At 32.5% G+C, this 17,346-nt stretch overlaps 1 protein-coding gene and 1 long non-coding RNA gene across 4 annotated transcripts; both read right to left on the bottom strand.

Annotated features, from left to right (window-relative positions):
* Positions 1-3,225: 3,225 nt before the first annotated feature.
* LOC146927431 (uncharacterized) lies at positions 3,226-4,173 on the bottom strand. Its single transcript, XM_085700708.1, has one exon. It carries the CDS (start codon positions 4,130-4,132, stop codon positions 3,488-3,490), a length of 645 nt encoding a protein of 214 aa, XP_085556834.1. The 5' UTR covers positions 4,133-4,173; the 3' UTR covers positions 3,226-3,487.
* Positions 4,174-16,310: 12,137 nt separating this feature from the next.
* LOC146927430 (uncharacterized) lies at positions 16,311-17,136 on the bottom strand. Of its 3 annotated transcripts, none has more exons than XR_015005673.1 (3): positions 17,115-17,136; positions 16,917-17,039; positions 16,311-16,834 (listed from the first exon to the last, which is right to left on the bottom strand). It is a non-coding gene; the product is annotated as an uncharacterized LOC146927430 (long non-coding RNA). The 3 variants fall into 3 exon arrangements; XR_015005672.1 differs by having other exon boundaries at positions 17,119-17,136; XR_015005670.1 differs by lacking the exon at positions 17,115-17,136 and having other exon boundaries at positions 16,917-17,055.
* Between the last annotated feature and the right edge of the window lie 210 nt (positions 17,137-17,346).

The raw sequence follows: 17,346 nt of genomic DNA, 5'->3' as shown, positions 1-17,346 counted from the left end.
GGCGGAGAAGATGAAGTTTCCGACCGTTCTTCATCCTCTCCGACGAGCCAGTTGCAGAGCTCTCAGAGAGAGAAGGTCTTAGAGAGAGAAGGGAAATGAACAAATGGATTGGACCGGTCCTAGAACCTTTATATAAGCAATTGAACCGGACCGGTTCAATCCTGGTTCATTTCAACTTGTTTCCTTGCCGTTAGATTTAGGTCAAGAGTGATCTGGATCAATCCAACGCTCGTGGAGCACTTGGATGATCCAGAACCCGATGCTTCTTTGGGCCTGGGTCCCTTCTTGCTGTTTTTTTTCGTTTTTGGCTTCTTTCTTGCTAATTACACCCCTGGGCTTTGCTTCCTGCACCTCCTGTGTGTCAAAATCTTTTGCAAAAAATTCCAAAGCATTTTTCCATGTTTTCTTGATGTTTTCTTGGTGTTTTTTCTAATACTTTTACACTGGAAATTTTGATAAAAAATATATAGGCAATTTTAGTGTTATTTCTTGAATTTTATGTTAAAAAATTGGTGAAAATTGGTTCAACTTTGTTTCTTGTCTTTGATGCACACTTGTGATACATGATATGTGTTCCTATAACTTCTTAGCCACTGTTTGAACATGATTTTGATACTTGTGTGTGAAATTTAGTTAGTTGCTTAGCTTACAAGTTAGTTGTGTAGTTAAATAATGCAAATAGGCTTAAAGTTTGTTTTAAAATGCCAAGTGAATCATGTTGCCTTAATTCCCATTCCAAGACTTGATTCTAAACCTTTAAAAATGTATTGGAATGTGAGAATTATAGGTCATATGGTTCTTGCATTCTATGAACAAATTTTAGCCATGTTTGCACTCATTTTCTATCCTTTATGTTCTAGTGTTTCTCTTGCTTTATTTCCTTTGATATTGTCATGTGTTGCTAACCATTTCATTTCATGTCTCATATTCTCCATAAGCGTTCCCATTTCATTCCACATCCCATCTCTTTCTCCACTTTAATTTCTTGCACTTTAAGTTTCAATTTCATGCAAAAATTAGAATGTAAAGATTTAGGAGTTCTTGTAATATTTTACTTCCATGCTTTTAATTTCTTGGCAAAGAGGCCATAGAATGTATCTAGGCCAATGATGTAATAAGGACAATGGACTCTAATGATGTACACCGACACAAGCACCGACACATGCACACACACCACTTTAGGTATATAGCTAGAATATGCATGTTTAGATGTATGTTTAGGATTGTATGTTTAGATGAATGTTTAGGCTTTATACTTAGAAAAAAATCAATTTTCCAAACAAATATGAACAACATCACTCAAATACTTTTCTTAATAAACCTTGGGATCAAAATCCCATTGAATTTTCCTTTTCTTTTTCTTAATCAAAATCCTAATGAAATTTAATCATACTTAGACCACATTTTGCAAATCACTAATTCCACCTCACATTTTTTTTAATCTCATGCCCTTGAGGCCTCTTTCTATTCTTCAAACTTCATTTTCAAACTTAAAATCAACCAACAAAAACAAAAAATATTTTTGGAAGAGAACTACGGTGGATTTGATCCCTTAAACGGGTACGTAGGCAAGGAACAAAATTCCTTCAATTCAACTAAAATAAAAATCCAAAAACCTTCTTCTCCCTCCAATTCTTCACTTAGAACATTCCTAGGTTTAATAAACACTTTCAAAATAGCATTTAAAATAGAGCGCGCGCGTAGAATTTAAAGACGGTTCCTATAGGATACTATAGTCGTTATGGGTGTCTAACACCTTCCCATAGCGAAAACAACTCCCGGACCTCGATTCTCAAGGGTTTTGCTTACTTTTTCCCTTCCCAAGAAAAAATAAGATATCACCGGTTTAAAAGGTTCAAACGTAATCAATGTTTGACACCCGAAAACCAAGATAAAACAGTATACACAGTCAGGGATCTAACAGTAAATTGAGGATATTGATTTTCGATTCAGGGACCAAAGTGACCATTTTTTACTTTCACTTTAGTCCCTGTGACATGTCATACTCCTTGTCAGCGTGCCACAACATCACTTAACAGACTTTTTAACGGCAGGGACTAAAGTGATAACGGAAGTGTAGAGTCAGGGACTTGTTTGTATTTAATCCTGAGTCAGGGACCTATGTGACAGCGAGGTGCAGATCCAGGGAATAAAGTGACTATTTGCTCGAATTAAATACCACACCTAAAGAAGAAGCAAACCATATCTGCTTTGACCAATGACACTCCATAAAGAGGTGTGAAATTGTCTCATTATGTTCCCCACAAAAAACACACAATGGATCGTTACTTATTCCTTTTTTAAAAAGACCATTTTTTACTGGTAGTTTTTCATGTAGAATCCTCCAAGAAAAGTGGATGTGTCTTGGAATACTTTTTATTTTCCATAATTTTTTCCACACTTGGTGATTATTGTCCTGCATTGAGCTATTTGAGCCAACTGTTTCACGCCTTGCCTTTAAGAAATGGTATGAACTCTTCACAGAAAAAAATAGCTGACCGTGAAACACCCCACACAAATTCATCTTGCAATTGAGAGAAAGAAATTGGCAATTGAAGAATTTGTTGAGCCTCAAAAGGGAGAAAAAATTCATTAATTAAAGGAGCATTCCAACATCGAATATCATGGTGAATGAGATCTGAGACAAACATAATATCACAATTAGGAGGTTTAGGGGACCAAATCTTGTGCCCATTTTGATAAGGAAGCCAATTATCCTCCCATACGTTAATTAGACAACCGTCTCCTACTCTCCAAAGACCAGCTTTCTCAATAACATCCACTCGTGCTTGCAAAATACTTCTCCATGTATAACTCTGGCAGTAACCAGTTGAAGCTTTCAAGAAATTGCTTCTAGGAAAATACTTTGCTTTCAGACATTGTGAGTTCAATAAGTCATCGTTGTGCATAATACGTCAACCTTGTTTAGACAACATTGCAAGGTTAAACTCATTAAATGTTCGAAAACCTATTCCACCTTTCTTTTTTTCCTTACATAATGTCTCTCATTTAATCCAATGAATTTTACGCTCACCTTGTTTGCTACCCCACCAGAACTTACTAATCATACTTTCAATATGCTCACATAAACCCATCGGAAGTAGAATACAGCTCATGCGCCTTACTAGTATCACAAGAAATTAACTTGATTAATTATTTATGTTGAGAACTTGTTGAAGCGAATCGAAAATTAATAATATGATGTATCACGATTTATTCAACCAATTACACAACATTAAAATCATAGAATTTTTATTCATAATTTGGAGAACAAAAGCACACTATTTTCATTCTCCGTTTTTCACTCACGTTCTTATCATACCAAGAGCATTGTAAACAACTTATTGAAATGAAAATTACAAGAATATATATCCCTTAGTTAATTAGAAAAATATATATCTCCTATTTAACATATTTTCTTCGTAGCATGTTCTACAAACGAGTACCATCGTCTGCCCGAGGGGGACTTTGGGTGGTAAGGTAGCCTCTAGAATGGAGCTGTGTAAATCGGTGGCTTCTCGAATGGAGGCTTGTAAACAGGAGGCCCCTCCACAGGTGGCTTGTAAACTGGGGGCTTCTCGACTGGTGGCTTGTATACATGTGGTTTCTCAACCGGTGGCTTGTGCAATGGAGGCTTCTCTATTGGAGGTTTGTAAACTGGGGGCTTCTCAACTGGTGGCTTGTACACTGGAGGTTTCTCTACAGGTGGCTTGTAAACAAGTAGCTTCTCAACTGGTGGCTTGTTAACTGGGTGCTTCTCCACTGGTGGCCTGTACACAGGTGGTTTCTCAACCGATGGCTTGTGCACTGGAGGCTTCTCTACTAGAGGTTTGTAAACTGGGGGCTTTTTGATTGGTGGATGGTAGACTGGAGGTTTCTCAACCGGTGGGTTGTACACGGGAGGGTTCTCTACTGGAGGTTCGTGAAGTGAGGGCTTTTCGATTGGTGGATGATAGATCGGAGGTTTCTCAACCGGTGGTTTGTACACGGGTGGTTTCTCTACGGGTGGTTTATAAAATGGGGGATTCTCAACTGGTGGTTTATACTCGGGAGTTTCGTCATAGTTGGCAAGCCCCTGAGGGATGATATACAGAGCAAAAAGGAGCAACACTAGGAAGCTTAAGGAAGCCATGTTAGTGTCTTATGATTTGATGCATAAAATACAAGAGTGACTAGCTCCTTTTATACTAGTCGTGATCTTAGTGAATCCACAAACAGCTGCATGTCTCAATCTTGAATTGGTAATGACTTGACACTCTTTTGTACCAAAAGTCAATAGTTGTCCTGTGATTTTGTTTTCATATGGTACAGAAGTTTGAAATTATGTGTTGATTAAAGTTGGGAAGTTGCATCATATAGTGACATTTTGCAATCAATACTAGTAACATATGCCAAAGTTATTATCATTTTTCCGCATAACTATGTTGCTTTCCGCATAACACTATGTTGCTTTATGCACAAATAATTGCTTTATTTAGCATCACGTAATACTGAATTTAGCTTCACCATAATATATAGCTTAAGATGATCAATTTCGTAATGGATAAGGTATATATATGCAATAATGCAAATGATGCAATATATTATGGACATATTTTCTCAATAGCATACTTTAGAAATCGAGTGCTTCTCAACCTGGAATCTTTATACACCGGTAACTTTTTAATAATGTATATGCGGCCAGACGACTATCCTAAACTCTAAAAGACAAGTTTTAATTTGGACCAAAAAATAAAATAAGGATTTGTTGCATTTTCTAATAAGGATTTGTTGGGTGTTGATGCAAATTTTATTTTTGGAATTAAAAGTGTTGTAAATTTCTTTGTCAAAATATGTTGATGTCAACATTTAAAATTATTGAGTTATATTTTTTTTTTTTTGACAAGATTATTGAGTTATTTTAGTGAGTACATATTCCATAGTTTTTTGAAGTTAAACAAATTGACAAACAACTTGAGATCGTCAATGTCACAAGAAAGGTTGAAGAGTGTGATAGAACATGTTGACATAGACACAATTATTTGTGACTTTGCATCTACAAATGCTTGTAGGAATACATTTATATGAGCATTTGGATGTTAAATAAAAAATTCAATGATTTTTTCATGAAGTCTGATGTTTTTATTAGATTATTTTTTAACCTAATAAAAAGTATCATCTTCAAGCAAATTATTTTCACATTTTGAAAATTCAAATCTTTTATATATAATAGTTACTATCCAAATTGTAGGTTCACTTTACGCCCCAAAAATCTTAGAAACGGGTCACCTTCTTAGTGGGTGGTAGTCCATTATGGGGTGATCTTTAATCTGCAAGCCCCCCAAGGGATAACAAAACAGAACAACAAGGGGTAACACTAGGAAGCCATCTAAGTGTGATTTTTTAGTTTGGCGTTCCTTCCATTGTCCTACGTGGTCATTTCACATATATTAAAAAAAGTTGTATAAATAAAAGATAGATACTCATATTTTTACTGCAATACCCTTATTAAGTATGAATATATATAATGTAAAATAAATTGTTGAATTGAAGTGGTGAAAGTGATAATGTATTTTTTTTTTTGAACCATGATAACTAGTGTGTATACCTGCGATGCACGGAGAAAATTGTTTTTGAATTAAATTAAATATAAAATATTATATGCCACATTCTCAAATTCTTTTAAATTTGAAGTAACATTTTGAGAATATATTACAAACACAAAAAAAATTCTTTAAAAGAAAGGATTTAAAATAATTTCAATAAATCCCACATGGTTTAATTTTTAAACATAGAATGTCATGTCATTTTAAATACTTCGGTTTAACACCACTACCAACCAACCAACCAACCAAAACAAAGCAATAAGGTTGATTAAAAAGGAATGCTAGAGTAAATGAAATAAGAAAATAGAGACATGTAATTCTATTTTATTATTTAACATAGTTTCAAAACACATTTACGTCAAATTTCCATGAAAACACTAATGAATTCTCCTTCGGAACACTCCAAACTTGTTTCTTCATTTTTACTCTTGAATATTGCTGTTGCAAAATCATTCAATCTGAAAAAACAAAGAACAAACATATCAATGATATATAGATTGATTGATAGATACGCTAATGTGAATAATAAAGAATAGACACTTGGAAATCTACAAGAATGAAACTATTTGTCAATGAATATGGCCGCTACTGTCAATAGGTAAAACATAAATCAAATAGCAATCCAAAACACAAACCATGCATATACCATTACATATCAAAACATAAACATTGTTAAAAAATCTATGATTTCCTGACAACATTAAAAGCAAGTGGACAATATTGAGTGTTGTCGATACAAACCAGTTCAAAATAGTACAAATTCATGCCTAACAAATGCCCATAAAGTTCAGTAAAAACCCAAATAGAAAACTAAAATTCCAAGAAAACTAAAATAGATAAATCTCATTCCTTTGCGGTCATTATGTATATCTTAAAAAATATTAGGATATCTTTTGCAAAACCACTGTTAATTAAATCATATTCAAAACGAAAGACAAAGAGTAACTTTTATTTTAGAATACAATTTGAAAAACTCTAGCAACAATGTCCCAAGACTCCTTTACAAGAGTAATGGTAGAGGTTAATGAGTGTTGCAGCAATTTCAGAAAATCAAAAGAGATAGAATTAGAGAAAAATGACAGAAAAAATATATGAATTGCAGAAAACGGAGAATGATGTGAATCAAATCAAAAGACAACAAATAAGTTGTGAATTGTAAAACGAAATGGGAAATCAAAATAGTATTAAACGATATTGGAGAGGTGAACCGATAGAGAAGAAAAATCGAGAAAGGAAACCAAACGCTGGAATCAATTTTCGAGGGTTTTGAAACATTCAACATCTTTATTTATTAATTTTGTTACGTCGCTCATTTGCTTTATTAGGTTTGCAATTATTTAACCTAACAAATTCCATCTAAAAAAATGCATTGCACACCAATTTCATTCCTATCCGCTTGCCTTTTTTTTTTTTCCAGAAAATACTTTCTACCATATCAATGATCACGTATGATCCTTCTATTTTATGCTCTCTTTTTTTTTGGTAAAGAATTTTACATTGTTTTTATCCTTATTTATTAATTTTGTTACGTCTGCAACAACTTAACCTAATTTTTTCCCGCTCATTTGCTTTATTAGGTTTGCAATTATTTAACCTAACAAATTCCATCTAAAAAAATGCATTGCACACCAATTTCATTCGTATCCGCTTGACTTTTTTTTTTGAAGAAAATATTTTCTACCATATCAATGATCACGTATGATCCTTCTATTTTATACTTTTTTTTTGTCAAGAATTTTACACTTTTTTTTTTGGATTGTTTTTTTAATTTCATGCCTTTTTTTTGACATTCTTATTTATTAATTTTGTTACGTCTGCAGCACTTAACCTAATTTTTTCCCGCTCATTAGCTTTATTAGGTTTGCAATTATTTAACCTACCAAATTCCATCTAAAAAAATGCATTGCACACCAATTTCATTCCTATCCGCTTGCCTTTTTTTTTGAAGAAAATATTTTCTACCATATCAATGATCTTACTGGTTAAAGATTATTTATTGGTCTCTATTATAGTCGAGAAAACCTGTGCGACGCACGGGTCAAAAGTCTAGTTCTATTTAAAATTGATACGGTGATGTTATTAGTTGTGTACACGATCTTTTAAAAAACACGGCTTCATAATTACTTGGTTAACAAATTAAATAATCAAATAATAATTAAAAAAAATAAAGAAAAATCAATTAAGGAAATAATTCTACTAATAGCCACTTCTAAAATAGCCAGGACTCTCAAAACTTGATAAATGCAAACTTGCCCAATGGTGTAACTATCTTTGCTTTATTATATTGTATAATTGTATCGTATGATTCTTTAATAGAGAGTGTTAGTTTATGTTTGGGTTAATTATGTTTTTGGTCCCTACAAAATGGCGACCTTGTAAGTTTAGTCCTTACTTAATTTTAATAGTATTTTTAATCCCTACAAAAAATTTCTGCACTCAATATTAGTCCTTACTCAATCCAAATTTGTTTAATTTATGCTTAAACTCTTAAGTTTTTCAACAATTTTTTACAGGCGTGTTAAGAACGTTATTAAAAGGTCCTCCGAAAAAAATATCGCAAAAATTTGATTTCTACGTCCATATTTTTGTTACTTATATCTTAAACTTATGTCGTTTTAAAAAATTCATATTTAATTTATTTCATGTTAAAAAATTATAGATTTTAGTAAATGAACCGTTCATAGCGTTCTAAACTTGTATAAAAAGAATCGTTAAAAAATTTAAGAGTTTAAGGATAATTAAACAAAATTTATTTTAGCAGGGACTAAAATTATAAGTAAATTTTTTTTTGTAGGGATTAAAAATGCTATTAAAATTAAGTAAGGACTAAACTTACAAGGTTGCAATTTTGTAGGGACCAAAAACATAATTAACCCTTTATGTTTTCATCACAATACTTATTATTGATTGAAGAAAAGATAGACTTAATTGGTCTTTTGGTCCCCTAACTAATTTGCAATTTTCTTTTTGGCCTCATATCTCGTAAAATCAATTTTTTGGTCCCTCTTCTTTCTCTCTGTTATTCAAAAAAGTCTCTGGATGTTAACTTTAACCGCAAATGTCTGTAGTGGACCAACCTCGAGAGTGATCAACCATAGATCTTATTAATTATTTTAATTTAAACCGTTTGATTTTTTTTTTAAAAGGAGGATCACTGGATAACGTAGGTGTATTTTATCTTACGTAGTTGTAGTTTGTTTGAGATTCAATGTACATTTTGCTCTCACATGCTTCTGTTTCTTCGTTAGTTACTCATGCCAAAGTACAGGCCTATAAATAAAAACAAGACAAGACTCAAGAGCAGTTTGGTTTGGCATCCTATTCCTTTTTTTTTTTTGAAGAAGCTAAAATGAAATTTATTTAAAACACAGAATCATAGCAAGCACAAGGAATGCTAAGCTATGAGACTTAAAGAGCAACATACAAAGGAAAAGTGTCTGTATATATGCGGAACACCCAAACAAACACCATGTATCAAATACAAACTTCTACAAGCAAACCAAAAACACCCTCCACAAAGGTCCTCGAAACCAATAAAAACCAAACACCAAACCAAGAAGTCATCTCCAAAAACTAAAGTCTAAACGCATGCGCAATAGCATAAACAACCATCAAACCTCGCCAAACCTACCATCAAACCTCCCAAAAAACCCATGTAACCGCACCTTAAACAAGCCACACCACCTAACATGTGTGTGTTTGAAAACCCCATCAACAACAAACTCATAAGAAAACCCACAAAAAGCATAACCACCACAAGCATCACCACCACCACCAAAACTATCATTAACCATCAAAAAACCACCATTAATGCTCACCAAAAACCAGCACCAGCCACCACGAAAAACAATAAACCCCACTGACCCTCCCATCAGCCACCACCACACACCCCTAGCCACCACACAACCACCACGAAAACAACAACGAAAATTCCTGCGACGTTTTCGATGCTCTCTATCACCACTTCATCACCACCACCACACCGCAGATCCGTAACCACAAATCCTAGACCCCCCACCACAACACCACAAGGCAGACTCTTCTCTCCACCGATCCACCAAAACAGCATCGTCGCCACCACTGCAAAACCACCACGTCATCACCACCTTCACCTCATATCACTGCCAAAACCGTGCCTTACTCCACCACAACACCAACAGAAAATAAAACATGCAACAATTCAAAACGAAAAAAGACACCGTCGTTTCGAAAAGAAACAAAAACAACCAAAACACCGTCGTTTCGAAAAGAAACAAAAACGACCAAAACACACAAGACCATCGGAGAACAGGAACCTTAACGCCGGCACCGACAGATCTGGCGTTTAGAGGTGGTGCGGAGGACTGGTGTCACTCGTCGCACCACCACCCTGACTGGCTACATCTTGTAAATTGAGGGTTTGGGTTGGGGTGGAAGAAGGTGCTTAAGACTATAGATGGATGAGATTGTTTGGCATCCTATTCTATTTTTTTTTTTTATTATTTTGAAGAATAAAACTGACACCGAAACAAAACAAAAAAATTGGCACCCTATATATGCTACTCTCATATCCTCATACAAAGCATATAGCAACAATAAATAGAAGCTCAACATACAAAGTGAAGAGCGGAAAAAAATACAGAAAAAGAGAAGGAGCCTTCCTTCTCCTTTTATTTTGTCTTCTCTCCCAAAATTGTTTTCTTTTTCTTTAATCATTGTTAGTTTGTGGTATTCTTTCCCTATATACTCGACACAAAACTAGGAAATAAGGAAGGTTCTGTGTTTTATAGTTTCTCTCTCCCTCTCACAATTGCTGCCGAGGCCTTGAATAATAGATAACATGGTTTCTTGAATGATCAATTTTTTAATATTGCATGACATTAGCGATTTGAAGCCCTAATTTTTTTTTTGGCACCTGTCCCTACGTGTTTATGAACAAACTGAACTTATATATCTCATTAAAATTGATCAAGGTTTTATAGGTTAAATAATGAAATTTGATATTTTTTGTCAAGCTCTTATCTCATGATGCTGATTTTTGTTGAGATTATGTTTAATGAATTTGGTTAAGTTTGGGCAAGGTTTTCTATGTTAAGAATGTAAATTGTGCAATTTGTTATAAAAAAAAAGTGCAGCAATTTATATAACAATAAGAATTAGTAAAAAGTTCATATGCCGAATTTTAATTTATTTTGGATGTTTAAATTTTTTTTAGATTTAAATCCTCTATTTATTCCTCTCATAAAAAAAATCCTCTATTTTTTTGTTTTGTTTTATTAAGTTACAAACACTGTATTGTTTGGTCTATTCAAATTTTTTTCCGTTCTAATTTGGTCAGTTAAATTACAACATTGTACACTTTGGTCCATTCAAAATCTCAAACAAAAATATGCTGAATTTTATTTTTGATCTTTAAAGTTATTTTTAGATTTTAATGCTCTAAGCTTTTTTTTTAGTTTTTTGTTCATTAAATTACAAACACTACATTGTTTGGTCCATTTAAAAAATTTCTCTTTTATTTTGATCACTTAAATTATAAACACCGTACACTTTAGTCTCTTAAATTACAAACACTTTTGTCCTTTTTTTTGGGTCAAGTAACCTAGCAACTAAAAAATTCATCTTAAATGTGAATAAATGAGGTATCCGAAGATCGAACTCCGACACCGGTACATATGTGGCCAGACGACTCCTAAACTCTAAAAGACAAGTTTTAATTTGGACCAAAATATAAAATATGGATTTGTTGCATTTTCTAATAAGGATTTGTTGGGTGTTGATGCAAATTTTATTTCCGGAATTAAAAGTGTTGTAAATGTCTTTGTCAAAATATGTTGATGTCAGCATTTAAAATTACTGAGTTATTTTAGTGAGTACATATTCCATAGTTTTTTGAAGTTAAACATATTGACAAACAACTTGAGATCGTCAATGTCACAAGAAAGGTTGAAGAGTGTGATAGAACATGTTGACATAGACACAATTATTTGTGACTTTGCATCTACAAATGCTTGTAGGAATACTTTTATATGAGCATTTGGATGTTAAATAAAAAATGGGAAATGTTAACCGGTGCCCCCGGGGCACTGGTTAAGGAATTATAAATGGAAATGTTTTCTCGGAAATTGTGTAATTTATTTTTTGAAACATGAAAAAGTGCTGCTTTTAATGTTGACTTTGTTTTTTCTTTCCACTTTTATTTGCTTAACGAGTGCCCTGGGGGCACTGGTTAACAAGACCCATAAAAAATTCAATGATTTTTTCATGAAGTCTGATGTTTTTATTAGATTATTTTTTAACCTAATAAAAAAATATCATCTTCAAGCAAATTATTTTCACATTTTGAAAATTCAATTCTTTTAAATATAATCGTTACTATCCAAATTGTAGGTTTACTTTACGCCACAAAAATCTTAGAAACGGGTCACCTTCTTAGTGGGTGGTAGTCCATTATGGGGTGATCTTTAATCTGCAAGCCCCCCAAGGGATAACAAAACAGAACAACAAGGGGTAACATTAGAAAGCCATCTAAGTGTGATTTTTTAGTTTGGCGTTCCTTCCATCTCGAATTAATTATCCTACTTGGTCATTTCACATATATTAAAAAAAGTTGTATAAATAAAAGATAGATACTCATATTTTTACTGCAATACCCTTATTATGTATGAATATATAATGTAAAGTAAATTGTTGAATTGAAGTGGTGAAAGTGATAATGTATTTTTTTTTTTTTTTGAACAATGATAACTAGTGTGTACCTGTGCGATGCACGGAGAAAATTGTTTTTGAATTAAATTAAATATAAAATATTATATGCCACATTCTCAAATTGTTTTAAATTTTAAGTAACATTTTGAGAATATATTACAAACACAAAAAAAATTCTTTAATAAAAAGGATTTAAAATAATTTCTCCCACATGGTTTAATTTTTAAACATAGAATGTCATGTCATTTTAAATACTTTGGTTTAACACCACTACCAACCAACCAAAACAAAACAATAAGGTTGATTCAAAAAGAATATATGCTAGAATAAATGAAATAAGAAACAGAGACATGTAATTCTATTTTATTATTAAACATAGTTTCAAAACTCATTTACGTCAAATTTCCATGAAAACACTAATGAATTCTCCTTCGGAACACTCCAAACTTGTTTCTTCATTTTTACTCTTGAATATTGCTGTTGCATAATCATTCAATCTGAAAAAACAAAGAACAAACATATCAATGATATATAGATTGATTGATAGATACCCTAATGTGAATAATAAAGAATAGACACTTGGAAATCTATAAGAATGAAACTATTTGTCAATGAATATGGCCTCTACTGTCAATAGGTAAAACATAAATCAAATAGCAATCCAAAACACAAACCATGCATATACCATTACATATCAAAACATAAACATTGTTAGAAAATCTATGATTTCCTGACAACATTAAAAGCAAGTGGACAATATTGAGTGTTGTCGATACAAACCAGTTCAAAATAGTACAAATTCATGCCTAACAAATGCCCATAAAGTTCAGTAAAAACCCAAATAGAAAACTAAAATTCCAAGAAAACTAAAATAGATAAATCTCATTCCTTTGCGGTCATTATGTATATCTTAAAAAAAATTAGGATATCTTTTGCAAAACCACTTTTAATTAAATCATATTCAAAACGAAAGACAAAGAGTAACTTTTATTTTAGAATACAATTTGAAAAACTCTAGCAACAATGTCCCAAGACTCCTTTACAAGAGTAATGGTAGAGGTTAATGAGTGTTGCAGCAATTTCAGAAAATCAAAAGAGATAGAATTAGAGAAAAATGACAGAAAAAATATATGAATTGCAGAAAACAGAGAATGATGTGAATCAAATCAAAAGACAACAAATAAGTTGTGAATTGTGAAACGAAATGGGAAATCGAAATAGTATTGAACGAAATTGGAGAGGTGAACCGATAGAGAAGAAAAATTGAGAAAGGAAACCAAACGCTGGAATCAATTTTGGAGGGTTTTGAAACATTCAACATTCTATTTGAAATTGAAACGGTGATGTTACTAGTTGTGTACACGATCTTTTAAAAAACATGGCTTCATACTTACTCGATTAACAAATTAAATAATCAAATAAGGAAATAATTATACTAATAGCCACTATCTTTGCTTTATTATATTGTATAATTGTATGATTCTTTAATAGAGAGTGTTAGTTTATGTTTTCATCACAATACTTATTATTGATTGAAGAAAAGATAGACTTAATTGGTCTTTTGGTCCCCTAATTAATTTGCAATTTTCATTTTGGCCCTCATAGCTCGTAAAATCAATTTTTTGGTCCCTCTTCTTTCTCTCTGTTATTCAAAAAAGTCTCTGGATGTTAACTTTAACCCCAAATGTCTATAGTGGACCAACCTCGAGAGTGATCCACCATAGATCTTATAATTATTTTAATTTAAATTGTTTGATCTTTTTGTTAAAAGGAGGATCACTGGATAACGTAGGTGTATTTTATCTTACGATGAGTCAACATCAGCAAATTAATTATCTCTTTGTTCATCCTTCCTCTTCCTTATAATATTGATCTTCACCTTCATCACCACTCACAGACAACCTAGCAAAAAATTCCAAACCCGCAGATCCATTAAATTGCAGATCCATCAAAATTCACCACACTCACAAAACAACATCCCCATTGTTCATCATTTCATCAACAAAATTCATCATTTCAACATCACCAGAACCATCATCACCACTCACAAACAACATTACCTTCATCATCATTGCATCACCAAACCCAATTCTTCCTCCTCTTCAATCTTTTTTATTACAACGTTGTTGTTGTTTCTTGGACCCGTGGTTCCTTCCAAACATTTTTATTTGTTTTCAAATCTCCCAAACTTAATTCTTCTTCCTCTTCGATCTTCTCCTCCCTGTATCATGTCCCCTTCAATCCAAGCCTAATATAAAGATTCCATTTTCAATTTTGGATTTTTCTCTACGCATCTACCAATAAACAATTCCCTTAAAAAAATACAATTTTTCATTATGGGGTTGCGAATTTTCGATCTGGATTTTTTTATGAATGTTGTTGAAAATGATGAAGAAGTTGAGGGAAGAAGATGAAGAAATGGAAAAAAAAAATTAAGCGCTGATGGTTCAATGGAAGATACAATAGACTTGCATGATCCAACGGTCCAGTCTCTTAAAAAAAGATCAAACGGTTTAAATTAAAATAATTAATAGAATCTTAAGGTTAGTCAACCATAGACATTTGAGGTTAATGTTAACAATCAAAGATTTATTTGAATAACATAGACAAACATAACAGACCAAAACATTGATTTTACGAGTTATAGGACCAAAATGAAAACTGGAAATTAATTAGGGTATCAATTGAGGTATATTGGTAAAGAAATAATTAATATTGTTGGAAATATCAAAGAGTATTATAAAAAGAGACAAAAAATATTCTCAAAAGGATCTTATAATTAAGAACCGAAGTAGTATTATTTTAAGCTGATGTTTTCAATTGGTCTGACTTTGTCTCATTTACAACTTTAGTGATAGGAAGAAGACTTCTTTTCTTACATTTGTTACTATTTTCATTCATTTTACTTTTAATTTTATGTTAGGGTTTATTTATTTGTCTGTTTGAGTGTTTGTTTATAGGGTTTAGGTTGTCACAAAATGGAATCTTGGTGTAGTCAGTTTCGTAACCAATGGCTAAATAATTTAAGACATGTGTTATTCGAACATCCATTTGTGGGACAATTTTTGTGACAACCAAAAATAAAAGTACAAAGAAAAATAGGTATGGGCACAAAAACCAAAACAATAGAGAGAAAAAGTAAAAATACAATGTGAGTATGAGAGAGAAAGTTATCACAAATGTTGTTATAAAATGGTTGTAAGAATATCATTTCTCATAATTTAACATGATGACCTCTCTTCGAATATCATATTGTCCCCCACAAAAGTTCATTCTGAAAACAAACAATTGCACCATGATAGCTTATTTTAGAGCTTATATAAAACAGCTTATGCAAATAAATAAGTTTTATAATTTTTTAAGGTAGTTTATAAAAAAACAGTTTATGAAGATACAGTTTTCGTTAGTGAGAGCTTGTAAATTAAATAAAAAATTATTTATTTACATAAGCTATTTTTTATAAGCTCAAAATAAGCTCAAATCAAACGAGGCCTAATACTATTATTAAAGAGCTAACAAAAATGTGAGTTGAACTAGTTAAAAACCCGTGCGAATAACGTATTTTTGAAATTTTTTGCTCTAAAGGAGAAATGGGCAAATTAAGGAAAATAATATTTCTAAGAGATTGTTGCCCTTTAAGGGAATGAAAAATACGATAAACTATCAAATTCATAGGTTTATATAAAGCCTCATTCTGATTTCAATTGTCTGCTGGCACTGATGAATGGCATTATAGACACAATAGCAATATTATAGAAACAGCACCAACAAAGTGAATAGCATCACTTAGTTTTTTTTTTTATCTATTGCTTTGACCAAGATTGTTGGATAGGTGAGTGTCTTTTAGTTTTTCTGAATTTTATGGCAGCAACAAATAAGAATGAGGGGTAGATTGAGATGGGATATTTGGTACAAAATTTTGGCAGGTTTTGATGATATGTTTCTGAAAATTACGACCTGAACAATAAGGTGACAAATTAGTAACACGCACCTTTTGCTGCAACATAGCAACACACACAAAACTTCAACAATAATCAATTCTTCCGAATATCAACAATCAAATCTATATAATATCCACTCATTGTTATTAAATGGTGATGCATCTACAATCTACTTTTACATTAATATGACTGTCAAGGCATTGCAGAACATTATGAATATGTCAACATTTCTATATCATTTTCTCTACTTGCACATTCAAAAAGTGCAATTTATTTGTTAATTGTACATAAATAGTTTGTCAACATAGAAACTATTTCCTACTTCAATGAAATCAATGAGATCTGAATCAGGGTATTGTTTGTTGGTATAGTGCATAATAGCCTCTATCTCTATTTACAATCCGAAAGAATGCAATGTGCAGCTAAAATAATATGTGAAAACAATGTGAATAATGTAAGAAGAAGAAGCCAGTTTGAAGCCTAGAGGAGTTAGGAGCTTATTCCTAATGTGAGTATGGTTGGCTAATTCTTTGGTTATTCCATTTCATCTCTTGATGGTACTCTCAGGCATGATTTCATAGTATCATAAACTGTGAAACCAATAGCCGCAGATGGAACAACCTGAATTGCAAAAAAAAAATGCTTAGTTATACAGAACGGCTCTAGAATGTGAATTACTTAAATGTTGTATGATTTTTCCCACCTTTATGTAATTGATATTGAGCCCTGAACACAAGGTCTTCCAGCCTTTCTTTTGAGCAATCAAAACCATGGATCTCATAGTCCCTTTCAATTCGGCTTCTTCAGATGCCGCAAGGTTTTGAACCTAGTCAGGTTAACTTGGTATCATGTCACTCAATATCCATCTATAATTTCCAACCGACCAAATAAAGCATGTTACCTACATTTGCCTCCTGACAACTGTTTTATCTTGGTTTTCGGGTGTCAAACATTGATTACGTTTGAACCTTTTAACCTTTGATATCTCATTTTTTCTTGGGAAGGGAAAAAATAAGCAAAACCCTTGAGAATCGAGGTCCGGGAGTTGTTTTCGCTACGGGAAGGTGTTAGGCACCCATAACGACTATAGTATCCTATAGGAACCGTCTTTAATCTCTACGCGCGCGCTTTAT

Source organism: Medicago sativa, chromosome 4 (genome assembly GCF_051527215.1).
Source record: "Medicago sativa cultivar Bolivia chromosome 4, Bolivia_mono, whole genome shotgun sequence".
NCBI lineage: Eukaryota > Viridiplantae > Streptophyta > Magnoliopsida > Fabales > Fabaceae > Medicago > Medicago sativa.
Note: the sequence above shows the minus strand (reverse complement) of the source record. Positions and strands in the feature narration are given on the sequence as shown.

Coding starts and splice junctions, on each gene's coding strand:
- LOC146927431 (XM_085700708.1), bottom strand. CDS start 4,132: ATGGCTTCCTTAAGCTTCCTAGTGTTGCTCCTTTTTGCTCTGTATATC.